General features: G+C 59.6%; 1 protein-coding gene across 5 annotated transcripts; it reads left to right on the top strand.

Annotated features, from left to right (window-relative positions):
• Positions 1 to 532: 532 nt before the first annotated feature.
• On the top strand, positions 533 to 22,726 carry D2HGDH (D-2-hydroxyglutarate dehydrogenase). 5 transcript variants are annotated; one of them, XM_029225582.1, is made up of 10 exons: positions 533 to 559; positions 1,707 to 2,074; positions 6,894 to 6,951; positions 8,399 to 8,538; positions 9,300 to 9,493; positions 10,624 to 10,792; positions 12,747 to 12,890; positions 14,189 to 14,331; positions 15,608 to 15,773; positions 21,109 to 22,726. In XM_029225582.1, exons 2-10 carry the CDS (start codon positions 1,717 to 1,719, stop codon positions 21,366 to 21,368), a joined length of 1,632 nt encoding a protein of 543 aa, XP_029081415.1. In that variant the 5' UTR covers positions 533 to 559; positions 1,707 to 1,716; the 3' UTR covers positions 21,369 to 22,726. The 5 variants fall into 5 exon arrangements, 4 of the variants coding, with proteins under 4 accessions (XP_029081415.1, XP_029081416.1, XP_029081417.1 ...); XR_003793976.1 differs by lacking the exon at positions 533 to 559 and having other exon boundaries at positions 730 to 2,074; positions 15,608 to 19,222; positions 21,109 to 21,261; XM_029225583.1 differs by lacking the exon at positions 533 to 559 and having other exon boundaries at positions 730 to 2,074; positions 15,608 to 15,709; positions 21,109 to 21,311.
• Positions 22,727 to 26,583: the final 3,857 nt, after the last annotated feature.

Here is a 26,583-nt window from a genome sequence, read left to right as displayed (position 1 = left end):
TCCCTCCTGGTGTGGTTCAGGCCTTCCTGCGGCCGGGTCACCAACCCAGCCCAGCTCCTCTGAGGCCCCATCACTAAAGAATGCTTGGGCAGGCAGCTTCTGGAGCTCCTCGGGTTCGGCCTGCCTGCAGTGCGTACCTGACCTGCAGAGACGTCTGCCCTTCTGCCAGAGTGGGGGCCAGGGCGTCCCTGGGGCAGAGGAGGGGGGGTGAGCCAGAGTCCCCTGGGGACCGCCCGTAGGACGAAGGAGTGAGCAGTTACGCTCTCACCCGGGGCCAGTCCTCGTGGAAGGGGTGGGAGGGTGCGCTGGGACCCCCACTAGCCGGTGCCAACGCGGGTCAAGGCCAGCTGACCCCACGTGGAAGCTGGATCAAGCCGCGCACCGGGGCGCAGGGGGCTGGAGGCATCAGGGGCGGGGCCCGGGGGCGGGGACGGGGTCCGGGGGCGGGGGCGGGGTCCGGGGGCGGGGGCGGGGCGGGAGGCCTCCGGCGCAGGCGCAGTCCCGCCCGTCCAGCCCACTCTGGCTGTGGCGGCGCGAGGCCTGCGGCGGGGACGCGGACGTGAGTGCGTGCGCGCGGCCGCTCGGGGTCCGGGCTGAGGGGCTGCGGGGCTGCGGGGCGCGGGTCCGGGGCGGCGGGCGCGCGCAATTGCGGCGCGGCGGGCGCCCGCGGGGTCCTTGGGCCCGACCGCCCGGGCTGGTCCCATCATGTGATCGCGCAGGCCGCGCGCTCCGGGCCCTCCGGAAGAGCCGGGGTGACTCAGCGACCCCGGGTGCGCCGGGGCCACTGCGATTAGCCGTTGCTTCCCAGCCGGGGCGGCCCCTCCTGGCCCCGGGTGGTCACCTGTGGGCTGGCCCGACGGCCGTGGCCCCAAGCTCCTGGTCTCGGCCGGGGGTCCCAGAGAGTTCCTTTCGCCCACCTGTACTGCGTACCCCCTAACGGTGAGGGTCACCGTCCGTGGTTCATTTAATCCTCATCCCCACCGGTGAGGCACATGCTGCATCAAGGCACAGAGAGGCTCGTTCGTTTTCTCAGGGTCACACAGCGGGTGTGAACCCACGCGCGAACGCTGCCCCCGGTGCCGACTCAGGTTGTCTGAGCATCAGGTGACGTGGAAGTATCCAGAAAACGGGTGCTGCACCCCTCCCGCCTCTCCAGGGGGCTGCAGGGCTGCGTGGCGTTTGTGCGAATCCCGGCTCTCCCACCGTGGGCAGCCAGAGGAGCTTCCCCCCGCCCCCACTTTCTTTGATTCCGTGGTTCTTAAACTTGTAACATATCCACGAAACATAAGATTTATCATATTAACCATTTTTAAGTGTACAATTCAGTGGTATCTGTCCCTTTCCTTTTAGCACCTTAACTCCTGGTTTGTTCTGAAGGAAGGGGGGTGAAAGGGAGATACGGTTGTTGCAGGTGTTAAAAGCTGACACCCAGGGGTGGCCTCAGCCAAGGGCGTACATCTCAGTGACTTGTCAGGAGGTGACTCCACACTGGGTCAGGGTGAAGGCCTCGTGTCCCTTGTCCCCCCCCCGAGCCCACATCTCCCGGGTGGTCCAATCTCACTCCGCCACCACCACTGTGGAAAGTGTTGTCTGTTTCTGGACCTTTCCTGGGCCTGGGCTCTGCCGAGGTCTCTCCCCAGCAGGTGCTTCCCTTTCCGTTGCTCCGTAGTATTCCAGAGTTCCAGGTCCAGTCACTTGCTTTTCAGGGCAGGAGCAATGATGTCCCGTCTGGCGCCCAGGTGGCCTGCGTGGCTCTTCTGGTGGCAGGCGGCCTGCCCTCAGGGAGTCTCCGCACAGCAGAGGACATGGGCAGGGGCGTCCAGGATCCCTGGGCCAGGCGGCCCTTGGGGGGCCACGGGCACCAGCCCCCTCGTTCGAAGAGGCAGCTCCTCGGCATCCTCCTGTGCTCCCGAGGTGGTGCTGACCCGGGAGCGCTACTCCGTGCGGCGGCTGCCCTTCTCTGTGGTGTCTGAGGACGACCTGGCTGCCCTGGAGCGCATCGTCCCTGGCAGGGTCATCACAGACCCAGAGGAGCTGGAGGCCCCCAATGTGGACTGGCTGAGGACGGTCCGGGGTGAGTAAGGGTCTGTTCATGCTTCACACTTGGCGGGGTGGGTGGGCTTGAGAAACAGCGTGAGATGAGGTGAGGCCGGTGCTCTGGGTGGCGGCACATAACGCTTTTCTCATGCACGACGTCTACACATTAAAAGATGAAACAGCGCCTCCCCCCCCCCCCCCCCCCCCCAGCTGCTCAGAGGTGGGTGTGTGTGTTAACTACTGCTCACTTCCCCTCAGCGCCTGCATTAGTCTCCCGGGGCCACCTGTGTAACAAAGAACCACAGACCAGGCTCAAAACGACACATTTATCCTCTCTGTTCTCAAGGCCAGAGTCTGAGATCCAGGCGTGGGCAGGGCTCCCTCCAGGGGGCCTGCGCTGTGACTGGCCGCGGTGGGTGTGCAGGCTGCCTCTTCCAGCTCTCGGGGGCTCCAGGAGACCTCGGCTCGTGACAGCATCACTCCAGTCTCTGCCTCTGTCCTCACATGGCCTCTCCCCTGTGTCCCCTCTCCATTCTCCTGTGAGGATGCCTGTCCTTGGATTGAGGTCCTACCCTAATCAGGATGATCTCATCTCAAAGATCCTTAACTTAATTACACCTGTAAAGACGCTTTATCCAAATACGGTCACATTCGCGGGTTCTGAGGGGTGGGAGGTGGACGCATCTTCTGGGAGGCCTGTTCTCCCCAGTGCAGCTTCCTCTCCTCCACTGTACCAGCGGTTCTCCTCCTGGACCCAGCACACCCTCTTGATAACAGAGATTTCCTAATACCCTGTGTTCTCTTCTGAAATGATTTCAGAGATTGCGTGACCTACTTCCGTGATGTTCTTGCTACAATATTAAGGAGAGCTAGAAGTCAGGCAATTTACAACGTGGGGACATACTTAAACCTGTAATTCCAGGACACGCTGGGCGGCCAGGTCCTCAGGCTGGGCCTGGATCCAGCGCACTCGGGACTGAAAAAGAGTAGTGGAGGGTGTGCTGTGCTGTTGACTCGGACACTCTGAGGGCTGTGCTGCTGGCGGGAAACCCTCCGAGTGAGGTTCCAAACCACAGTGCAGAGTCTTGAGCGAGTGGAACTGCGGCGGAGGCGCAGATAACGGGGCGGTCCTGCCCCTGTGGGAGGCCCGAGACACTGGACAACCTTCGGCTCTACTCCTCTGCTGGGGCGCCCTCGAGTGGAAGGGCGTCCAGCCCCGCCCTGCCCACAAGGGCGGCACTGCCCTGCTGAGAGGCCCCGCCCAGCAGGCAGTGATCCTGGAGGCCGGAGAGGGTGATGCCCACCCCGGCTCCGCCAGGCCGGTCGCGGTCCCGCCTTGGTGCTACTGTCTGGGCGGACAGACCTCAGTGCCCAGCCCCACGCAGGGCGCCCCACCTGCTCGTCCCCGAGGCCCGCGTGCCCATGCTCTGGGGTGCCCTGAGCGGGCGGCGGCTGCAGTTTCCTGGGGGCCCTCCTCCCCGTCAGCCACCTACCTGGGGGCTGGGCAGCGGGCAGCCTGCCCTGCGTGCCCGTGTGGAGGACCCCTGCGGGCTTCCTGTCTCCTTGAGTTCGGGGGGCTGCGCTGGGCCTGCTCAGCTGTGAGTCTAAGGGCTCAGGGCCCAGCGGCTGCTCAGTGGGCGTCTGTTGGGGTACTTGGTGAACTTTTGTCGAAATACCCCTTTATGTGACTTTCTTTTGGAGAGAAAGCCTGTCTAAATTTTTGATCATTTTAATCTCAGAGTTACGTAGAAAATGTAAGCTAGCAAAAGCTGATTAGGGTCTTTTAATTTTTCTTAAAAAGTGAGATTTTATTTGAAATGGAAGCTTATTGAACCTTTCTTCCTTCAATACTTAGACCACTCGCTCATGGGTGAACCCCACAAACTTTGCGCCTGCACCGAGTGAAAGGCTGGGGCCCTGGATGTGCAGAGGGACAGGAGGCTGACCTGGGGGTGGCAGCAGGAGCAGGGGCTGGGCTGCGCTCCACATGGCCGTGAGCGCCCTGGAGGCCCCCCCAGCACAGGCCGTTTTCTCCGACCTGGGAAAGCCTCTGGAAGGGCGTGCCTAGAGCAGGGACAGCCAGCCAAAGCCTCAGAGCAGGGCTGCACTGGGCTCCTTGGAGGAGCCATGAGACCTGAGACCGCATGAGCGGCCGGAGTGGATGGCTGGCGGGGGGAGGTCGGGGAGGGGCGGGTCAGCGAGGCCTCGAGGGCCCTGTGTGTCCTGACCTTTCCTGCCCGCTGATGGGGAGTGCGGCCGGAGGGCCACGGTGGAGGGGGCCGCAGTGGGTGTGCGAGGGGCCGGGTGCCCGGGCGGGGGGCTGGCCGCTGAGTAACTGTTGGCTCGGGTGTGTCTGGAAGGGAGGTTGGCTGACGGCTGGATGAGGGTGTGAGGGAACGACGGCAGGCGCGCAGGGACATTTGGCCTGAGCAGTAGCAAAAACTGGACCCGTCTGCTGAGTTGATGCGGAGAGTGACCGGAGGAGGGTGGATCTGTGCAGGGAGAGCCAGGAGTTTGGGTTTGGATGTGCTCCTGTGGCCACGCGAGGGGGCCTGTCGGGCCGTGGAGCAAAGCTAGTCTGAGGTCTAGGGCGGGGCAGCAACGGCCTTCCGAGGAGGCTGATGACCGCTGTGTCCAGTGGAGGGGCGAGGGGCCCGCCGAAGGGGCGGGGCACCAGGGGCCGGGGGAAGAAAGGCAGGGAGGTGGGGTCGTGGGGTCAGATGCGGCCGCACGGACAAGCCGAGACGGGCCACGTCGGCGTCCCTGGGGACACGTGGGAGGTTCTCCGTGGTGTGAAGGGGATGCATCTGCCCCTGGAGCCGGTCCTGGGGTGTGAGGGGCCAGGAGGGTCAGAGAAGTGGGTGAGGCTTGCAGGGCTCGGGGGTCAAGCGAAGGGACTTTTCGTCTTTAGTTCTAGGATGAGAGCGCCATCTCAGCAGGTTTGTGGTGTCATCAGGGATGACCAGGTGGAGAGGGAAACGTGGATGACACAGGGGCAGGAGGGACGTCCTCGAGGAAGCGTCGGGGGGCCACAGTCCCATGGGTTGTGCAGATGCTGGAGCAGGGGGCTGCGGGCCACTGGACGCCAGGAGGCCAGGTCTCAGTCCTGCTGTTGACAGTCTCCATGGCCCGGCCAGCAGGCTCCTGCAGAGCGCGGGCAGGAGGTCCTGGGCCTCAGCTCTGCCCCGCCGTGTGCAAGCAGCCCCGACATACGACATATGCAGGGGGCGGCAGCCGGGCATGCTGTGCTGACCCTGAGGTCGGTGGGCACTGACATCCCCAGGGCTCGGCTGGGAGACCGAGAACCGGGGGCGCCGCCAGGTTTGTGTGCGTGAGGAGGGCGCCTGGACGAGGCCCCAGGGGAGGAGGGCTCCTCTGGCGCCCCAAGCCCGGAGGCATCCTGAGGGAGGGAGAGGGGTCAGTGCCCTAGGGCTGCAGGGGAAGCAGAGACAAGAGGCGGGAGTGCCGGAGCAGCTGCGCCAGGAGGCCGGGGCGCTCAGGAGGCCAGGAGAGCGGATGGCTTCCTGGGGGTGAGGCACCTGGAAACACTGGGATGCTGCTGGCAGGTGGTGGGCGGGGTGGTGAGCGAGCCTGGATCCAGGGCGGTCCCCCTGCAGGGACAGCCCCCAGAGCACTGTGAGGGTGCTGAGAGGGAGGAAGGCCGCAGCGGGGTGGTGTCCGGAGCCTGTGCAGCCGGGCTTTCCACCTGTCCCCTCACTGGCCTGCGCGTCCCGGCCTGTCCGGGCTGGACGCTCCTTCCCTCCAGTCCTGGGCGGTTCCCCCGAGTTGCCTCTGATGATTCTCTGCTCTGTGCTCCGTTCTCTTTGTAGGCTCCCCTTATTAACACGTTGGACCGTTTTCTTATCCTTTCCCCCATGAGAAAGTAAACTTCCCAGGGGCGGGAGAACTCGTCTGTTTTTATTCTCTGTGCCCATCACAGGGCACAGAGGGTGGGTGCTCAGGTGTTGCTGAGAAACAGTGTGTGAGTGAAACCAACAGAGCCTTGGGGGTGACCAGGGTCCCTGGACTGTGCTGTCCTGAAGGATCTGGGTGCCAAACAGCCAGCTACCTGGGCAGGCACAGTCCGTTTGACGAACAGCAAGTGAGAAATGGCTTTCAGAATAAAAAAGGGTAAGGTCGCAACCACAGCCCGGCCTCAGAGCTCCATGAAATCGCTGGATGCCCTGCTGTCCTCCTGCAGCCTCTTAGCCAATTAAAGTACTGATACTTTCCACAAAATTGAAAGGGTGGGAAGATACTTGATTGTCTTGGAGACAGTGGTCAGCAATGCCGACAGACGAGGCCACGCTGGACATCGAATAAATCGTGGCAGCAAAGACTTGTAACCAATGAACAACCTAAGAACCCATGAGCCCGCATGGCTGTGATTAAATAGCCAAGGACACAAATACATGAGAGGGAAGGGGAGGCCCCTTCTTACAGCAGAAGGTTGCCTCGAGTGCGGGTGGATGGATGCATTTAGAAACATCACCTCTGGTGCCTGTCCTGAGAACAGATTCAGGTAAGGATGATTCACAGGCGACCGTTTGCGGGGCGACAGGGTATCGACGTAGCCTCAAGTGTCTCTGCACGAGACCCATATTAAATTACAAGGGAAACCCAGTAAACTTCAGTGGGGAAGGCGGGCAGACGCCCCTACCCTGGGGCCCTGCCAGCCTGCTTCCCAGGGCCCAGCTCAGGACCACAGACCACCACCCGCTGGCCCTCCGCCCCCTCCAGCTGGAGACGGGCCACTCCTGCCATCGGGTTTTGGTCCTTGAGGTTTGTGGGCCAGCTCCGCCAGGAGGTGGGACGCATCCCTGCCGCGGAGTGACCGCGCGGCTTCTGTCTTGCAGGCTCCAGCAAGGTGCTGCTGAGGCCCCGGACGTCCCAGGAGGTGGCGCACATCCTCAGGTACACGCCCTGCCCACTCTCTCTCCTGCGTTGCTCACCCATGGTTTCCTCACAGGCACAGGACACAGAACAGGCAGACCCCGTGAAGTGGACAGTGACCGGGGCCGGGGAGGTGGCGGGGGCAGTGCCAGCCTGAGCAGGGCTGAGCCCGGAATCTTGGACCCTTGGGGTACCAGCTGGGCCTTGGGTGGGGAGCGGCTGCAGACTCGAAGGGCAGGGCAGGGAAGGAGACGGACCTTTTCTTGAGAAATGTGTTCTTTGATGTTTTATATCAATACGTTCTCGTGTTTATTATAGAAAAATTGGAAAACATACAAAACCATAAAGAAAAAAAATGCAAAAGCAACCAGTAATTTCCCCTCCAAAGAAAACCACCGATGACATTTTGGTGTGTTAGCTCAGCATCTTTCTTGCGGGGGTGAGGGTTTTTAAATGTTACCACGTTGTATCTACAGTGTCAGAGTCTTTTTTCCCTTCCGTTTGGCAATATCCGTGCCCATTTCTTGTTGCTAATTATTCTTCCACGCCTCTGTCATTGCATGGAAGGTGTGCGCCCTGTGAGTGCTTTGCCCCCACGGTGGCACGTTGAGGTGTGTCCAGTGCTTCAGAATAGCTGGCAGGTGGGCGGGCGCCCCAGCCTTCTCTGTCAGAGCCACGGCTGGAGGCTGACTGCGCGGCAGGCGGCTTTTTTTTTTTTTTGCGGTACACGGGCCTCTCACTGTTGTGGCCTCTCCCGTTGCGGAGCACAGGCTCTGGATGCGCAGGCTCAGCGGCCATGGCTCACGGGCCCAGCCGCTCCGCGGCATGTGGGATCTTCCCGGACCAGGGCACGAACCCGCGTCCCCTGCATCGGCAGGCGGACTCTCAACCACTGCGCCACCAGGGGAGCCCGGCAGGCAGCTTTTTTGACGCACGTGGGCAGCCTGCCTCTCGGGGCACGTGCCCTGCTGCCCAAATCCTGACCCAATGGGGCGCTTGTCGCTTCAGGCCTTTGCACAGTGGGAGCCTGGCTGGGGACGAGGTGCTACTGATGCGTCTGACGTAGGTCTGAAGGGCGGTGGGCGAGGGAAGGGCATGCGGCCAAGGTTAAAGGAGAGAGGAGACGTGGGGCGTGGAGGTGGGAGGGAGCCCCGAGTGCCTGGGGGCTGCGGTTCTTCAGGTAACAGGGAGGGCTGCAGCTGTTGCTCGGACTGTCTGTACTTGAAGGACTGGCGTCTCAGGGCAGCCGGGGCCTCAGCCATGATCTGGGAAGATGCTGGCCGCCAGCTCCCCGGGTGGCTGTGCGATGGACGTTTGTCCTGTCAGACTCCCATTGTGCGTGGGGGCCGAGGAGGCACCCCCTCGAGGCTGTGGCAGGAGGGCCTTGGGGTCTCACGGCCCCGAGAATGTACCCCTGGGCTGGTGGTGTGGGAAAGGGGCCCTGACGCTGGTCCTGTGCGTGTCCCAGGTACTGTCACGAGAGGAACCTGGCCGTGAGCCCACAGGGGGGCAACACGGGCATGGTGGGGGGCAGTACCCCCGTCTTTGATGAGATCATCGTGTCCACCGCCCTCATGAACCAGATCGTCAGCTTCCACAACGTGTCTGGTAAGGCCAGCTGTCCATCAGGACCATCCCTCTCAGCTGCGGGGCTGGGCCGTGGGGAACCCGGGCCCGGGGAGGGCCCAGAGGCCACCACCACTCCACCCGAGCCGGGCCCCCGGGTGCGTCTGGAGGGGGGTTGTTATTTAGTTGGTTACTGGGGTGACTCACCCCCTGGGCTTGACCTGTTCCTGCGGCCCCTTCAGATTGACATTTCCTGGCCGTGCCGGCCCTTCCCAGGGCGTGCAAGGCGTCTAAGGGGCTCCGTGCTCATGAAGCTCGGGGCTCAGCAACGGCGAGTTGGTGCCTCGGGCAGGACATACGGGTGGATCGTGCTGTCTGGCAGGGGCACCTGGACACTGGGCGGTGTCGAGCAGCACCCTGGCCTCCACCCACTCGATGCCAGCAGCCCCTCCAGCCCAGATCGCCTCCAGAATTGTCACGTGTCCCCAGGGGCAGAATCACCCCCACGGTTGAGGGCCACAGCCTTGTAGCAGCCCTCCGTTTACGGCTCCCTGGCATAATAAGCGTGTGTGTGTGGGTGTGTGTGGTGTATGTGAGGTGTTTTTCCTCCATTTTGCCTCACTGTTGTTTTTCTTTTCTCATGAAGGCATCTTCTGGGGAGGGATGGGGGACACGCCCCTTTTCCTCCTCGCCCGGGTTCCGGGTAGACACCCCTTCTGGGGGTTTTCGCCTGCAGGGCCCCCCTGCGTGGTCCGGCTGGTCCTGAGCTGAGAGTCCCCGCGGGCACTCTGGTTGCTTGGCAGGGGTCCTGGTCTGCCAGGCGGGCTGCGTCCTGGAGGAGCTGAGCCGGTATGTGGAGGAACGGGGCTTTGTCGTGCCGCTGGACCTCGGGGCGAAGGGCAGCTGCCACATCGGGGGTAACGTGGCGACCAACGCAGGCGGCCTGCGGTTTCTGCGATACGGCTCGCTGCGAGGGACGGTCCTGGGCCTGGAAGTGGTGAGCTGGGGACACTGTCGCGGCTCAGCGCTGGCCCTGCTTCCAGGGACACCTGGCTGGGCTCGCTCTGGTCCCCAGGTCGGTCCCAGGGTGGCTGGCTTTCCCAGTGGTCAGCATGTGAGGTCTCTGGGTGAGACCCCCTGTCAGGTCCACCCTTGCTCCCTGCAGACACCTGGGGTGGTGCAGGCCCAGCATGGGGGCTGCCCTCTTGGGCCCCGGGTGGCGCAGGTGCACGAGGCCACCTCGGGGATGGGGCCTCATCCCAGCCTGGAGATCCAGGTTCCCACTGTACCAGCCCCGGTCTCCTCTCGGTTCCACCAGGGCCTTGGGGGTTACACGAAGCACCCCGCTTTCTGGCTTCCCACGAGGTGATGGCGTGTCCGCTGCCCTCCTGTCCCTGTGAGGAGCTGCCGTGAGAAGCTCGAGCAGCTTCCCGGACCAGCAGCATTCCGCCCTCCAGCTTCCTGGTAGCTCCTGCTCAGAGGAGCCCCATGGCGCCACTGTCACCACCCCTAGGGCTGTTGAGTCTGTGAAGCACACCTCAGGGCTTTCTAAAGCAAGGGCCCTCCGTTTACCCAAGGAGGGAACGACTTGCATCTGCTAAATCACGAGGTTCCTGTAGCTTTGTCCTCTGGACGCCGGTTATTTTTTATTGTAACTCACTTTCTCATTTTCACAAGCTGTTTCGCTAAGCTTCTGACTAAATGAACCAAGCAAGACTCAGGATGGGCTTACAGAGCACGACTGTGGGGCCTGTGGATGAGGAGTGCAGGGGTGGGGGGCCTGATGCACTGCCACTCTCTGCTCTACTCCTCCCCGGGTGCGCCCTCCTGCACCCCAGGTGTGCCCTGCTTTGGGCCAGCTTCCCTTGAGAACTGGGCCCTGAGGTTCCTGATCGTGGCGGTGGTGGGGATCGTCACTGCATCCGGGGAAGAGAAGCCCCTCTTTCAGCCTGTTGGGGTGACTTCAGGCCTGGTGCCTAGGGACCCCTGTGTTCCTGGACCAAAGTGGGGCGGGGGGCTGATGACTGGCTCAGCTTTCTCAGGGTTCCCTGGGCTGGGTCGGCCTCCCCAGGGCGTCTGTTGGGGCCGTGGGCTGTTGCAAGAGTGCCCGTCTCTGCTCCCTCCCAGGTGCTGGCCAACGGCACCATCCTTAACTGCCTCACATCCCTGCGGAAGGACAACACGGGCTATGACCTGAAGCAGCTTTTCATCGGGTCGGAGGGCACCCTGGGGGTCATCACCGCCGTGTCCATCTTGTGTCCGCCCAAGCCCAGCGCTGTGAACGTGGCTTTCCTCGGTAGGTGCCCTCCGTCTGCCTCTCGAGCGGGTTCTCAGGCTGAGCTGCCGTGTGCGGTCCCTCCTGTTTCTCTGGGCTTCTCGCTGTTTCCAAAGGGTCTGGGACCTGGCCTTGTTGGTGTCCACAGTGGGCTTTGGGCAGAGCACACACTCTATTCTGTAACAAAACTGGGGCTTCGCCCGTTTTATCCACCCGGCGTTTGTTGTTTAGGCAGCTTATGCAGTAAGATTCACAGGGAAATGATGTGGTTTGGCGCGAGATCAAGGGCATGAGTCTGTTCATCACAGGGTTGGGGGGGCAGTAATTAGTCCCCTCTGTAAGCCAGCCGCTGGCCTCCCCTGTCTTGGACCACCTGTCTCTGCGAACGCGTTGGGACATTTCCCTTGCCGGCCGTTCACGTTCTCTGCTTCCCTTCAGAGCAGGCTTGAAAAACGGGCTCACGTCTACTTTGTTCCGATCCCTCCATCACCTGTTTGCATCTCCTTTCCCGCCGTCGTTCAGCTGCGTTAGGTTAACTGCAGCCTCCGCTCCTCTGCTGGTCCAGAGGCCCATCTCTGGGAGGTCCCGGCACCTTGCCTGGCGGCGGGACGCAGGGCCCCCAGTGGCTCCCACCACGCGCGGGCTCTCGTCTTGAGCCCATCAGTCTCCGGTCTCTGGTGGTCCTTTTACTGTTATTTTCCACATGTGCCATTTTCTTCGTCCCCTGAGTCAGGCCTTCCTCCAGAGGCCACGTGCCTCGTGAACACGTCCTCCGTCATTTCCTGTCGTGGATGCCTGCTGCTGAGTTTTCGCTTTGAGTCTGTCCAAAACCATCTCCATTTCACCCCATTCTTGGAAGACACTCTGGCGAGCACAGGCTGGCATCTGTGCCCTTTCGTCCTGTTGAGGGCGCCACTCCGCGTGGCTCCGTGGCTGTTGGTGACGCCAGCCAGCCGTCCTCTGCTGCCGCTGCTCTGAGGGACTCTCTCTCTTTTTCTTTGGCCGATTTAAAGATTTTCTCTTTACCTTTGGCGTTTTATGGGTCTCGGTGTGTCGTGTGTGAGAGTACGTTTCTTTTTCTCTCTGGGTTTCCTGAACTTCTTAAACCCATGGCTTGGTTCTCCCACTTCCATAAGTTTCCTGCCACCCCCCGTCGTCAGCGGTTGCCCCCGTTTTGCTCCCCTCTCAGGACTGCGATTAGACGCACGATAGAGCCTATCAATCTGTCCACCCTCCCTGTGTCTTACCTGCACCCGAGTTTCCATCCTGTCTCACTCTGTGATGCATTCTGGAAGGTTTCTTCTGATCTGTATCCAGTTCACTAACGCTCCCTGCGGCTGGGGTTCATGTATCGCCAAACCCGCCATGTCCAGCCCTGCGTCCAGCCGGGGGTCCTGCACGTGTTCCTTGGGCCTCAGCCCCTGAGCTTCACTTGCGGGATCTTCTCTCCAGACCCTCCTCCCTGACCTCCACACGACCTCTCAGTGCCTTCCCATCCCTGCCCTGAAAGGCCAAGTGTGCCCACCCCTCCCCGCCTGCTGACATATCCACGTCCCCTCTCTGCCTTGGGCCGCTTGGTGGTCAGCTCCAGGCACCGGGACACCACGGGGAGCTCGGGGGTCAGTACATGTGCCTTGAATGACTTGCTGGGCCCTGGGTGTTGTCAGAGACGCACAGCTAAGCCGTTTTCCGGGGCGGCCCGTTGTTGGCCCTGTGTTTGTGGACTTTCCAAGTGGCTTTCCTGAGCGTCGGGGCTCTCAGGCAGCCTTTTCTCTTCCTCTTCGATGCCTGTGACCTACGACGTGGTGGCTGACCCGGGTGGCTTGTCCCGCTCCGCGAGGCTGCCCAGCTCAGCAGCACCGTTGCCAGGAGACGGGTTGGTTTTGCTGCTTGAAAGGGGGCTCAGGTGGGCCCGTAGGTGAGGCCCTGCCTCTGCATGACCAGCTCGCCTGTCCTTTTTCCATGTCTGTTGCAGGCTGTCCTGGCTTTGCTGAGGTTTTGCAGACCTTCTGCACCTGCAGGGGCATGCTGGGCGAGATCCTGTCCGCATTCGAGTTCATGGACGCCGAGTGCATGAAGCTGGTCGGGCTCCACCTCCATCTCGCCTGCCCCGTGCAAGGTACTGTCCCCGCCCACTGGCAGCGCCCACCGCCCCTATTGTGTCGTTTGATGTGTGGGCCGATCGGAGCCTCCGTCCTGTCCGTGAAGTAGGAGGTGGCAGGGAGCGTCGCTACGGTTCCGGCATCCCTGTAGCTGTTGAGAGCGGAATTCTCCCTGAAGTTTGTTTTACGTGCGCCCCCGGAGCTCAGTCAAATGCTGTCGGTCGTGCCGTAGCCCTGGGGTCTTTGGAACAGCCAGATGCACACTCAGGGGTGCCCCCCCGGCTCCTGCACTGAGAGACGTGTCATTGCATGAAGTGCTGGCCCTCGGAGCTCAGCCAGCTCGTTCTGCTTTGCCAGTGAGCTCGTCATGCCCAGGTCTTTAGTCCGCGCTCTGTGTAAAGCTAAGTCCGTGCAGCTGTACACCTTGGTATTTTCACTTCTGGAATCGACCCGGAAGAAATGATCGTTGTCTTACCCCAGGCTGCCCTAACAGAACACTACAGCCTTAAAGAAGGAAATTTATTTCCCCTGGTTCTGGAGGCTGCAAGTCCAAGACCAGGGTTCCATCGGGGTTGGGTTCTGGTGAAAGTCCTTACGGGGCGTCTTCTGTGTGTGTGTGGGAGAGACCGCTGGAGTGTCTTCCTATTCCCATGAGGGCACCAACCCTGAAAGATCAGGGCCCCATTCTTAGGACCTCATTTAACCTGAATTACATCCCTAAAGGCCTAATTTCCAAATACAGTCGCATAAGGGGTGGATTAGGGCTTCACCGTGGGAATTTGGGGTGGGCGGTTACACAGTTCAGTCCATAATAGTCATAAGTGTGGAAGGAACTTTATGCTTTAAGTTTTTACTGAGGCATTTGTTTTCGTATAAAATAGGAAACCACCTGTCCAGGGTAGAGAAATAAGACATGTACGACCGTTGGAAAGACGGAGGGTCCCTGGGGGCGGGGAGCGAAGGGTCCCTGGAGGGACAGAAGATCCCTGGATGGTTGGAGGGCCCCTGGGGTGTTATCGGCCATTGCAAAGCGCTGGGCCTCCCCTTTAGCACACAGTTTGGTAAGAGGGGTCCCTGGGGCGCCCCCACCCCATCCAGGCACCAAAAGTACAGCTTTGTGCTGTCTCCAGGGGGCCTGGCTTCTCTTACAGTGAAAGACCTATTTTTAAATTGTCTGAAATTCAACCCGAGTAGCCAGCGGCTGCTCTGTGGGCAACATGAGCGCCGTCAGGGGTACCAGAGCTGCGGCTGGCCTAGACCTGTCCTAGCTCTTGGCCGACCGCCTTCCCCTCCGCTTTCCCTCTGCGCCCTCCAGAAAGTCCGTTCTACGTCCTCATCGAGACCTCGGGCTCTGGGGCGGGGCACGATGCGGAGAAGCTGAGCGGCTTCCTGGAGCAGGTGCTGGGCTCGGGGCTGGTGACCGACGGGACCCTGGCCACCGATCAGAGGAGGATCAAGGTGTGTGAAGGCTGCGGCCCTCGTCCTTCCCATGACGCCTGAAGTTAGATTGTGGGTTGTGGCTGAGCGTGAGCATGTGTCCCCAGCTGGGCCATCTGTCTGGGCTGGGTGCCCCATCCCTGGGGGGTGGTGCCACCTGTCTCGGTGCCCCTTCTGGTCCTGCCCTGTCTGGGCTGCTGGCTCCACAGCCCCGTTCTCAAACGTCGGTGCCAGGGGCCCAGCTGGGTGACACAGGAGGGGGCTGGGCCAGCATCCTTCCTGGGTGGGTGAGGGGTCAGGAGGACGTCCCTGAAGGGACATTTTGAGCACAGATGGATGTGGGGTGGGGAGTGAGTTACCTGTGCAGGTGCACAAAGGCACTGAGGGGCTGGTGCCTGCCGTGTTCCAGACAGAACTTTCTGGAGAGGGTGGGATTGGAGCACGGTGAGGGGGGGGCAGACAAGGGGGCAGCAGGACCTGGGGCTGCACCAGGGCGTGGTGGACGTGAGTGGGGCTCGAGGAGCCTCTGGGCACAGGGGACAGGCGGGACCGGCCGTGCAGGGATGTGGCTGGACTCCGGGTGTGTGCGGGCGGCGGGTGCTGAGTGACCCTCTGCTGTAGAAGTCTGTGAGAGAGCTGGGGAGATCCGGACGCTGCCTGGATATTCCACGGTGGCGAGGAATTATTGTTATTTTTTCAGGGGTGATCATTGCACTGGGGGTATGTTAAAAAAGCAAGAGAAAGGAGTTTTTGCCTTGCCGAGGAGGTTGGTTTGCCAGGAGGTTTCCTGAAATGGGGAGTAGGGGGTTTAGGGCGGGGCAGGGATGAGGCCCAAGTGGGACGGGCATTCCCAGGCCCTCTGTTCTCTCACGCGACAGGGAAGGCGTTCTCGCGAAGGACAGCGTGACCATGATGAGGCCGCCCTGCCTCTCTGCTCCCTCAGTCCTTCCCCGTGTCCCCCAGCCCAGGCCTGGGATGTCCCCCTGTCTGCCATGGTCCTCCCGCACCTGCTCTCCCCCGACCCTCGCTTGGGGCCCTGTCATGGGGATCACAGGATCTGTTCTGATTGTCCCGAGAGGGGCCCTGGGTGCCTGGGTCCCGGGGGCCAGCCCGTGGCCTCATTCGGGGACCTTGTCCCATGTGGACTCTGGGACAGAAGCCACACACCTGTCACAACGCAGAACGTTTCTGTCACCCGGAGGGTTTCCTCGCCTCGCGACCCCGCGGTCACCCCGCAGCAACGCAGCATCGCTGCCCTGCCCGCCGCAGGTGACCGTGCCCGTCCCCTCACTTCCAGATGCTGTGGGCCCTGAGGGAGAGGATCACCGAGGCCCTGAGCCGGGACGGCTACGTGTACAAGTACGACCTCTCGCTGCCCCTGGATAGGCTCTACGACCTCGTGAGTGACCTGCGGGCCCGCCTCGGCTTGCACGCCAAGCACGTGGTGGGCTACGGCCACCTGGGTGAGCGCGGCCCGTGGTGCGGGTGAAGACCCTGGGCCAGGAGGGGGAAAGACCCGCGTCCTCACCACGCGGTCTCTGGGGCCGTCTCGGAGGCAGAGTGCAAGGTCCGGGCTTGGCTGGGGCAGCGGGAGGTGGGCCCTGAACGTGGGGGTCTCAGGGTTTGATGAAGGGGCCTCACCCCTCCCTCCTGAGACGGAAGGATCTTAAAAGCAGTTCAGATAATGATTTTTTGCAGAAAAGTCATGCAAAATGAAAGGAACTGTTTCATTCCCGGCAGCCTTTGGAACTGGGCGTCTCAGAGCCCCGTCCACAGGGCAGGTGTGCTGGGGCCTCCATCCACGTCTCCAGGGCGGGATTCAGCAGTGCCTCCTGGGCTTGTGAGGGTCTGAAGAGGTGCGGTGAGGGGCACACGGTGGAGGCCTGGCCCTGGCCCAGCATCGCTCTGAACGCTTGAGTGGAGGGATTCCACTTTCAAGAATTGAGGAGGAACGTTGGATTTGTCGAATGCTTTTCCTGGGTCTGCCCAGGTGCCCAGTGCTGGTTTTCCTTTGACCAGCCAACAAGGCTCATCACTCCAGACCTCTGAGGGCAAGTGGGCCTGTGTCCCAGGATAAGCCCAGCGTGGCCACAATCCTTTTTGTGTCTTGTTTGATCCCGTTTACTTATCCCATGTAGGGCTTTCTCCATCCTGTCCTGTAATCTTCTGTCCAGGCTGGATGTTGGTCTCAAAGTCCTAAAACGATTTGGGGGTCGTCTCTGGCAGAGTCTGTCGGGTTGGAATTACCTTCTCCCTGAATGTTTGGTAGAACTTGTAAATGAGGGTATTTGGGCCTGAAGGTTTCTGTGGGTATTTTTTTGTGGGGGGGTGGGATTGACTACAGAGAAATTTCTTTAACAACTAGAGGGCTCTCCTAGCTTTCCTTTTCTTCGGAATTGGTTGTGGTAATTTTTTTTCTGGGCATTAGTCCATTTCTTCTAAGCCTTCGAGTGTATTGGCATTACCTTGTTCATATTATCCCTCTTTTCCTTTGTGCCATGTCCAGCCTTTGGGGAGGGGGGCTGTTTAACTGCTCATTTGGTTTGTTTCTTGTCTCTGTTGACTGAAGAAAAATGCACAACCTAAAAGTTGTAAGTTAAGTTTTATTCGGGGACCATACTGAGGACATGGGATGGGAGGCAACCTGTCAGATAGCTCGGAGGGACGGCGTCAAAGAGGCAAAGGAGGAACCAGGATATAGAGGAGTTTTTGTAGTTGAATATCAAAATATTACTGCTAATCACGAAAAGCAGACCGCTGAAGTTAATGATTTTAGTGCTTTTCTTTTCTTTTTTTTTACATTTATTTATTTGTTTTATTTTTTGGCTGCGTCGGGTCTTCATTGCTGCGTGTAGGCTTTCTGTAGTTGTGGAGCATGGGCTCTAGGTGTGCGGGCTTCAGTGGTTGTGACTCACGGGCTTAGTTGTATCTGCGACATGTGGGATCTTCTCGGACCAGGGCTCGAACCCGTGTCCCCTGCATTTGCAGGCGGATTCTTAACCACTGCGCCACCAGGGAAGCCCCAGGTCCCACCCTGTCTGATGGCACTGTCATTATCTTTCGGGTCTGAATATTTTCTCATTTCCATTGTCATTGCTTCCTTGATCCATGAGGTAGGCAGAATTGTGTCTTTAAATTTCCAAACATATGGGAGTTTTCTAGCCATTTTAAAGATCACGGGCTTGTTGACTGTGCTGTGGGCAGAGAGCTGGGTGGAGCTCATCTTCAGTTGCAGCGTGGTCCCTGGCCCAGGGTGCAGCCAATTTCCATGGCCGTTCGGTGGGTGCCTGAGAGGAGCGTGCTCCCTGCAGACCCTCCAGGTAAAGTGTGCACTCTGTGCCACCCCTTTCCTGGAACGTCTCGGCTGTCGGCTGCCGAGAGGAGCCCTCGCTGTGACAATAGACCCCTCTGCTTCTCCTGGTGCCTCTGCTAATTCTGAAGATAGGAGATGCGGGCTGTCAGTTTGATGCCGAAAGCTCGGCCTCGGTGACCGGTGCCGAATGGATCTCGGAGACAGAGTTTTGGGTGAAGTAGAAAAGAATAGCTTTATTGCTTTGCCAGGCAGAGGGGGACACAGCGGGCTTGTGCCCTGAAAAACTGTGGGTCCCAACCCGGGAGGTTTTGGTGAGGAGTTTTGTAGCCATGGTTCAAGGGTGGGGTTGCTGACGAGATTAGGTTGTGTGTGCAGGGCCTGCGCGCCTTTAATCTGGTCTCAGGTGGTCTTTTCTGGAATGAAGAATGCTGACATCTTCCATTTGTTGGGGGTTTTAGTTCTGTAAAGAGCTGAAATACACTGTTCTGTGTGTCTCTTGAGGAGGGACCAGGACCCTGGCCCAAGGCTGCGCTGTTGTTTCCTGGCCTCCCCTCCCTTGTCTCTGCCTCCCCTCCCTTCCCTGATTAGCAGCTGTTCGAATCTGCCCTTTGGAGCTCAGGGAAGGTCATGGAGGCAGAACAGGGAGGCTCCCTTGCCCAGGAGCCCCACAGGGTCCTGCTTGGTTTCAGTTAGAACTTGGACTTAGAGGGCATCTTAGCAAAGAACAGTACATCTTTGGAGATGGTACAGATGAAGAAAGAGGACAGAACTTCTAGGCAGCAAATTGTGGGAAGGTGCATAAACACACGGGGAGGCTAATGGACGTGAGGCTTGTGTAGACCAAGGCCAGAGTTGTCTCAGGTGGGTACCCTGACCTTGCTGGAATGTGGGGACACCTTTACACACTCATGTCCTGCTTTTAGGTGGACGGAGGGCAGAGAGCTTTTCTTGTGCCTGTTTCTTTTCAATTGCCTTCAGCTCAAAATAATCCTTATGCCAAAGCAGGCTGTTTTGAGGTAGCATATTTTGTAATTTACATTGACTGTAATTACTCAGTGACCTGGATTTGTCTGACTTTGGGCCTTCTGTTTGTCCTTCATTTCTTCTATTTCTTTTTCTCTGATTTATTACCTTCTTTTGGTTGGTGTTTTTTCTCGTATAACTTGTTTCCATTTACTAATGAGGGAATTGTGCCTATCTATTCTTTCGGCAGTAGCCCTAGAGTTGTAGCCTTATCTGGGCGGCCCTACCTTAGCAGGGTTGGAAGTTAATCAGTATCATGATCCCCCTCCCAGACAGTGTGGTGGTTCATCTTGTGTGTCAGCCTGGCTGGGCTGTGGTGCCCCGATTCTTGGTCAGACACCAATCTAGATGTTGCTGTGAAGGTATTTTTAAGATGAAATGAACATTTAAATTGGCAGACTTTGAGTAAAGCAGATTACCCTCCATGATGTGGGTGGGCCTCATCTAAGCAGTCGAAGGCCTGAAGAGGAAGACACAGATGTCCCCCGACGGGGAGGGGATTCTCCCCACGGCCTCTGGACTCGAGCTGCAGCGTCCGCTCGTCCCCAGGTCTCCAGATGCTGGTCCGCCCTGCAGGTTGGACTCCCACATCCCCACAGTCGTGGGCCAGTTCCTTAAAATTGACCTCTCTCTGTCCCTCCTTCCTCCTAGCTCTCTCCCTCCCCTCAACCCCCACTCTGTACATTGCGTGCATCTGCAGGTGTCCTACTGGTTCTGTTTCCCTGAGAGCCCTGATCAGCACTTGGGGCAGGGACCTTGGGACCCTGTCATTTTGATGTCACCATCTGCTCCTGGTCACACACTGTGTTTTGGAGTGTGTTCCATCGTGTTTTTTAGCCCCAGATAGCAGCAGTGCTGTTGTTATTACTCCACGAGGTCAGTGTTTGTCTAGACTCACCCACACCTCTGGTCCTTCTTTGACCTGGGGTCACAGCCTTGCCCTTAGAATTGCCTCTAGTGTGGGAAGGTAGGTGACAGCATGTCTCGGATTTCACTTACCTGAAAACGTATGAATTTTGTTCTTTGGTGTGTTTTTTTCCGATGGATTTCAAAATTCTCTGTTGACAGTTCTGTTCTCTGCAGAGTGAAGACATCATTCTGCCGTCTTGACTTCTGTTGCTGCAAAGTTAGCTGTCAGCGAGTGTGGCTCCACTGAAAGGAGTCCATTTTTTTCCTTTTTGTTCCTTTTAAGATCTTTCCCTTTTCCTCGGGGTTCCTTGGCTTCACTCTGCTTGGTTTAGGTGAGCGTTGGCATGCCCTGCTGGGGTCTGGTGGGCTTGGCTTTTAGAAATTGCTCCCCTGTTGTCTCCGCAAATATTCTCTCCCCGCCGGCCCCTTCTTTCTGGAACTTTAGTCAAGGGCTCACGATGTCCCCACGCGTCTGTCTGTCTTTCCTGTTGTCTGTAGCTCTGATCCTCTGTGTGCTTGATTTGTTTTCCATTTCATTAATCTCTCTTTGCTTGTTGACATTTCAGTGACCGTATATTTCATTTCTAGAAGATCAGCCTGGGTATTTAAAAGCTTCCCCTGGTCAGTGTCTTATATTTTTTTCTCTCTCATTTCTTTAAACACGTGAAACATTTATTTCCGTTTCTGGAAATCACCAGGTCGCAGGTCCTTGCGGGTCTTGGTCATCATGGTTTCTTTTCTGTGTGTTTGCAATTTGGGGCTCATGTATCTTAGGCTTGTATCTGTGGGAATTATTTCAGGCCGAGTTGGGGTGATTTGCCTGTGCAGAAGGTGGGGAGGGTGGGAGTGGGGCTGGGTCCCGGCCCGCGGCCAGGAATGGCCTTGGGGCCACGGGGGCCCTGTGACCTGTACCGCAAGCCCGTGCAGGCTGGCTGCTGGTGTGGATATCTGAGTGTCAGTGGAGATAAGCTTATCTCCCCCCCGCCCCCCGCAGTGCTTCCCTTGGGAAAGACCCTTGTTTTCAGAGCCTTCGCCCTGAGGGTATCAGTGGGAACCACTTTTGGTGGGAGAGGGATCCCTGGTTTGCTCCCTGCATTTGACAAATGTACATGGAGGGAGGGGGTCTAAGAAGCCCCAGCTCACAGGGTCAGAGACCCCCAGGTCACCTGGTCCGAGGCCTCCTGGGCACTGGGGACCCAGGTCTGTGGCGGCATCGGTGGTCCAGCCTGGGGCTCTCGCAGGTCGGGTGGGTGTTCGTTCCTCTCAGTCTGGAGCCCTCGGGGAGGGGCTGGAGGTTAGGCTGTGCGGGTGGAGATGGGGGGCTGGGGAGAACTTGGAGAGAAACGTATGTGAAGCCAAGGGAGCTGCAGCCCCCAGAGGAGGGGAGTGGTCACCAGCAGGTCAGTGGCCAGTGACGTGAAGGGCTGGAAGCCGGCTGTGAGGGCAGAGGCGGGTGGGGCCAGCACTCCCCCAGGTGGCCTCCAGGCAGGGCAGGGGCAGGGCTGGGGGCTCTCGGGAAAGGGGGACCCAGCCTGACCTGCGCGTCCCTCCAGGGGACGGCAACCTGCATCTCAACGTGACGGCAGAGGCCTTCAGCCCGTCGCTGCTGGGCACCCTGGAGCCCTACGTGTACGAGTGGACGGCCAGGCAGCGGGGCAGCGTCAGTGCCGAGCATGGCCTGGGCTTCAAGAAGAAGGACGTCCTTGGCTACAGCAAGCCACCCGAGGCCCTGCAGCTCATGCAGCAGCTCAAGGCCCTCCTGGACCCCAAGGGCATCCTGAACCCCTACAAGACGCTGCCCACCCGCACCTGACGCCCGCTACGGTCAGCGGGAGACTCGGGAGGGGGCCTCGATCCTTGGCTTTGCCTGTGGGGCGCACCCGCAGGGCTGGCGTGGGCTCACAGGGCCTCCATTCGACGGAGCCAGCGGCAGGCGGGGTGCCCGGCCCCCTGGTTGGCGGTGGGGAGCTGGCCCTGTGGAGCCTGGGACACGTGGCTCTCGGCAGGATTCCTCCGGGTGCTCTGCCGGTTCTGTTGGGTGGGCTGAGTGGAGAGGGCTGCCCCGTCCTCACTCCATCCTCGTGGCAGGCACTCCGTCCCTTTGCAGGTCCTGGACAGGCCAGGTGGGTGAGCCGTTCTACCCAATCAGAATAGGCTAGGTCGCCCCTGCTTTGCCTGTGGCCCCTGGGATTCCACCTTGTGGGGTGCAGCTCTGGGTGGGGGCACGGGTGGTCCTTCCGCTGGTCCCCACACAGCGTGAGCCTCCAAGGTGCCCTGGGCAGATGTGGTGAACTCCATGTGGGCAGCAGAGCACCGTGAGGTGGGTCCACGCGGAGCTCTGACCAACAGAGCCCGGGCCGTCGGGCGCTTTACGGATGACTTTTAGTCACATTTGAGCCAGTGACAGGAATGCCCCCCACCGTGGAAGGTGTCATTTCCCCCGTTTTCCAGAAGGCCCGTGAGTTGGCAAGACCGTTGTCGGAAGACAGGCATTGGTTTCTTGCACTTGGTGGTTTGCTGTGATGTGTCCTTCCGGTTCTGCTTTGACCACGAATGTCAGCAGTGCCGGGTGAGAAGCCCCGCCCGGCGCGAGCAGCTTGAGTCACCCCGACCGGGTCCTCCGCATTGACCTCGGTCCTTGGGGCAGCTGCTCGGGCTGCGGAGACAGTCTGGGAGGCCGGACCCGTTTTCTGTTTCTGGCCGCCCTGAACTTCCAGTAAAAGTGGGAATAAATCACGATACTCTCCTTCCTTCTGTTCTTAGAAAAATAACCTCATAAAAGCCCAGGTGAAGTGCCCGTGTACCCTGCTCCTCAAGCACCCGAGCGCCAGTGACCCGGGGCCTGGCAGTCTGTGTGTGGGGACAGGGCATCCCTGTCCCCGTCTCCCATCCCCATGCCATGTCCCCCGTCCCTGTCCCCCACTGTGTGACTTGGAGCCCCGCCTCATCGGGCCGCTGAGGCATGGTCTTACGTGGGTAATGTGTAGTGAGGGGCTTTGTGATGCAGAGAGACCTCCTATAAAAAGTTTTAGGACTAAGCAAGTTTTTTTTGGAGAACTAAAATAATGCATGGATTATTAGAGGGCTTAAAACTTTGAGGCATTTCCTGCTAGAGTAAGGGTAGGGCTTCGAGAAGGTGGCCTAGTGACTGGGGGTGGGAGGGAGCAAGTGGCAGGGGGACCCCTCCATGTCCTTGAAGGATAAGCTGGCCCCCAAAATGTCAAAAAGTGAAGTGGCATCCACTGGCCCTGCGGTTTACTCCTGGGGCTCGCCCCTCAGGATCCACCTGTGCACGTGCACACGCGCGCACACACCTGCACACAAATGGCACATGTGCATGCATGCACGTGCCGGCGTGTCCCCAGGCCATGCACGGAGCACCGTCTGCAGGTGGTGTCAGTCAGTGGCCGTGTCGCTGGCCGTGTGTCTGTTGAGAAGGAGGCGGGTGTGTGCCTCTGTGGCCCCTGGACAGAGGGACGGCCGGAGGAGGGGATGGAGGGGGCAGCTCACCTCCTGCTTCTGAGAAAGGCCGTCGACTCTTGGAAGCCAGTTCAAACAGAACCTTCCTGCGTGTCAAGACCGCAGCTGGGACTCACTCTGGGCGCCTGGAGGCCGGGTTGGGTGGGGAGGGGATGTCATTTTCTATATTTTTGGGATGCTTTGCCTTTTTTTTTTTTTTTTTTTTTGCCAAGTGCACGTACACTCTCATAAAACGTGAACAAGCCAGGCGCAAACTGATTCAGAGGTCCCATGGCTGCTGCTGGGCTGGATGCGTGAGGCCGGGCATGGTCCCCTCCCCTGTCACCCAGGAGAGGGGCAGCCCCAGCAGAGCCTGCTCCGAAGGGGACACAAGCCCCTGCCCCTGCTGACGCGGCTGGCCTGGGTCCACCTGCCTGGCCAGGGTCCTCTGGCTGTGGGTGGGACATACCCTGGGGGAGGTGGGTGTTCTCCTGGGGGTGTCTTGGCCCCAGCGTGATTTCAGGGCCCGGGCCAGGGCCCATCTCCAGCCCCCACGCCGGCCCAGCAGGGCGGGCGTGTCGGGACACCCGTGACTGCTTCCAGCTGACCCTTCCTGCTCTCTGCCAGGATTTAAAATGCAGGTCCCCTCCCCACCCGTTGTCGGCTGCCTGTGGCCTCGCCTGGTTCCAGGGCCTGCCTGGGGGGCCCTGCAGTGGGTCCCTCCAGCCTCGCTGGCCCCATGGCTGGCTCTGTCCCCTCTTCCGTCATCCGTAGCTGGGCACTCAGCACGATGGAGCTCCCGAGAGCCCTGGTGGCTCGCCTGTCTGTCCTCCATCCTTCCAAGGTCAGCGGATGGCCTGTGGTGCTCAGCTTCTGACCCTCTGGGAGCCAGGTTTGAGGCTGGTGATTTCCCAGTTGTTTCTGGGACGGAGCCGGGGCTGCCCTGCCCAGCGCCCTGGCTAGAGGAGGTGGCAGTGGCGGGTCACAGAAGGCAGGCACACACCCGGCATTTCCTGCCGGTGACGAGGCCTGGGGTGCGGCGCCGCAGGCCAGGGGCCTTGTTTCAGGGCCCACAGCAGCTGGGGTGGGACATGCCGTTTCCTCTGCACCCCCTTGACCAGCAATGGTTCCCTTCTGCCTCTGAGGCCCCCTGTCCTCTGGTCTTTGTGCCGTCTTGGTGGATGGTGTCCTGGAATCAGTGAAACAACGTGGCCTGCGGAGGGAACGCAGGAAGGAGGCCTGCCAGCCGGACCCCGCTTATGTGATGCTAAAACGTGGGCTCCCCAAGGACAGGGAGGTCTTGGGTTTTCACACGTCCAGAAAAACCCGCTGGAACAGCAGGAAGACCAGAGGAAACCCCGTCGCATCCAGCAGGCGACTCTCAGAACCTGCAGGGACACGGGCCGTGTGGACCACACTGCAGAGCCCGGGTGTGGGCTGTGTCCGCGGAGAACACATGCCCTCCCCGGGGCTGCAGGCACAGACGGCAGGACACCCGGAACGCGTGTCAAGTCGGGGCCTGGGGAGGCTCACCCGTCCAGAGCCTTGTGGGCTCTGCGGTCACACAAAACGTCACAGGCAGAGCGAGGGAGCCAGCCAGGCGCCAAAAACAGGTGCCTTCGGACCAGGAGTGGACCAGGCGGTGGGGTGGGGGTGGGGAGAGACCTCCCACCTCCCGAAGCAGCTCCTCACCGGCCACTTGCCCGAGGACAGGCGCCACATGTGCCTGCAGGTGGCGAGGGAGGGGCTGAGGGTGCTGTTGGGTTTGGCTTAGAAAAAGCTTCTTGGGGGGCTTCCCTGGTGGCGCAGCGGTTAGGAGCCCGTCTGCTAGTGCGTGGACACGGGTTCCAGCCCTGGTCCGGGAAGATACCACGTGCTGTGGAGCAACTAAGCCCATACTCCACAACTACTGAGCCTGCGCTCTAGAGCCCGCGAGCCACAACTACTGAGCCTGCACTCTAGAGCCCACGCACCACAGCTACTGAAGCCCACGTGCCACAACTACTGAGCCCACGTGCCTAGAGCCCGTGCTCCGCAACAAGAGAAGCCACCGTGATGAGAAGCCCGCGCACCGCAACGAAGAGTAGCCCCCACTCGCCGCAACTAGAGAAAGCCCACGCGCAGCAACAAAGACCCAACACAGCCAAAAATAAGTAAATAAAATAAATTTATTAAAAAGAAAAAGCTTCTGATTTTCACCTTAAAACCTCTAAGCTGCTGCAGTGTGAGAAGAGGTTACGTAAGAGGACCGCTCAGAGCGGAGGCCGCGGAGAGCGGCTGGAGGGGCCCCGGGGGTGGGAGGAAAGCCCCAGGCAGGGCTGCAAGCAGGCTGTCAGGGAGCCGGGGGGAGCAAGGAGGCCGCCCACCCCTCAGCCCCAGGGATGGGATGTGGCTGGGGGTGGGCAGCCCTGCCAGGCCTGCAGGGGAGCAGAGTCTCCGCCCTGCCAGCTCAGAGGAAGACTGGGGGCCGACCCCGCGGAGAGGTGGAGGTGACCGGCCACGGCATGATGTAGTTGCGGTGCGCGGGCTTAGCTGCTCCGCGGCATGTGGGCATGTGGGATCTTACCAGACCAGACCAGGATTCTTAACCACTGCGCCACGGAAGCCCCTAATGGAGGGACTTTAAGAAGAATAAATTTTCAGTAAGATTAGAGGACATATTGCGGCATACTTGAGAATAAAAGAGAATATTTGGAAACAGAAAAAATGACTTCTGAAAAAATGGAATAGAGACCGTGAAGGATAGATGGACACTGCAGAGAGCCAGGGTCAGCCAGGAGAACCTCTGGAGGCTCCTCCATCCTCCACCCAGAGGAAAATGCAGAGAAGGAAATCCCAAGGGAGAGGGGGAATCAGATCCAGGGTGAGCCAACCTGATAGGAGTCTGGGAAGGAGAGTAAGGGCCATAGATGAGAACCTATAGCCAAGCAAAGAATGGGCAAAATGACCCTGATTTAAAGAAAGACTCAAAGCAACTCACTGCCCTGAGCATCAGGCAGCTCTGCTAACCCCCAAAGCAAACAAGACCCCCAACTCAGCCGACAGGGGCAAGCAAGTGAGTCCAGGGTGAGCAGAAAGCACTGCTGCTGCTTAACACTGAGAGCAGGCTGTCTCAAGGGAGTGGGTGTCAGGCCATCACCGCTGCCAACAGTGCTGGGACCGTGGACGTGGGCCTGTGCTCCGTGGCACAGCAACCAAGAACACGAAGTTACCATAGAAATTCAATGGCGGTTACTCTTGCCTTTGAGGTTGGCAGGAATGTAAACTGGCACTGTCTTTTTGGAGGGAAAATTGGCGGTATTTATCACAACGTAAAGTGTACATGGTTTGTAACAGAGAACTTCAGAAACAATCTGGGTGTCCATCCAAGACAAACTCAGTTGTTTAAAACGCGAAGTCCTACACAACCAATAAAGCTGGGAGCGCAGAGTCTGTGAATCTCCTCTCCGGAGGGGCATCTCCAGGCCTTGTGATGCTGGGGTCAGGGTTGGTGAGCAGGGCTGCGGGTGACTGGGATGGGGTGTGCGTGTCCCAGCTAGCAGTGCCCATGGGAGTGGGGGAAGCCGGGG

The sequence above is a fragment of the Monodon monoceros genome, unplaced genomic scaffold (assembly GCF_005190385.1).
Source record: "Monodon monoceros isolate NGI ecotype Baffin Bay Population unplaced genomic scaffold, NGI_Narwhal_1 Super_Scaffold_16, whole genome shotgun sequence".
Classification (NCBI taxonomy): Eukaryota; Metazoa; Chordata; class Mammalia; order Artiodactyla; family Monodontidae; genus Monodon; species Monodon monoceros.
This window is presented reverse-complemented; position numbering and strand designations above follow the sequence as displayed.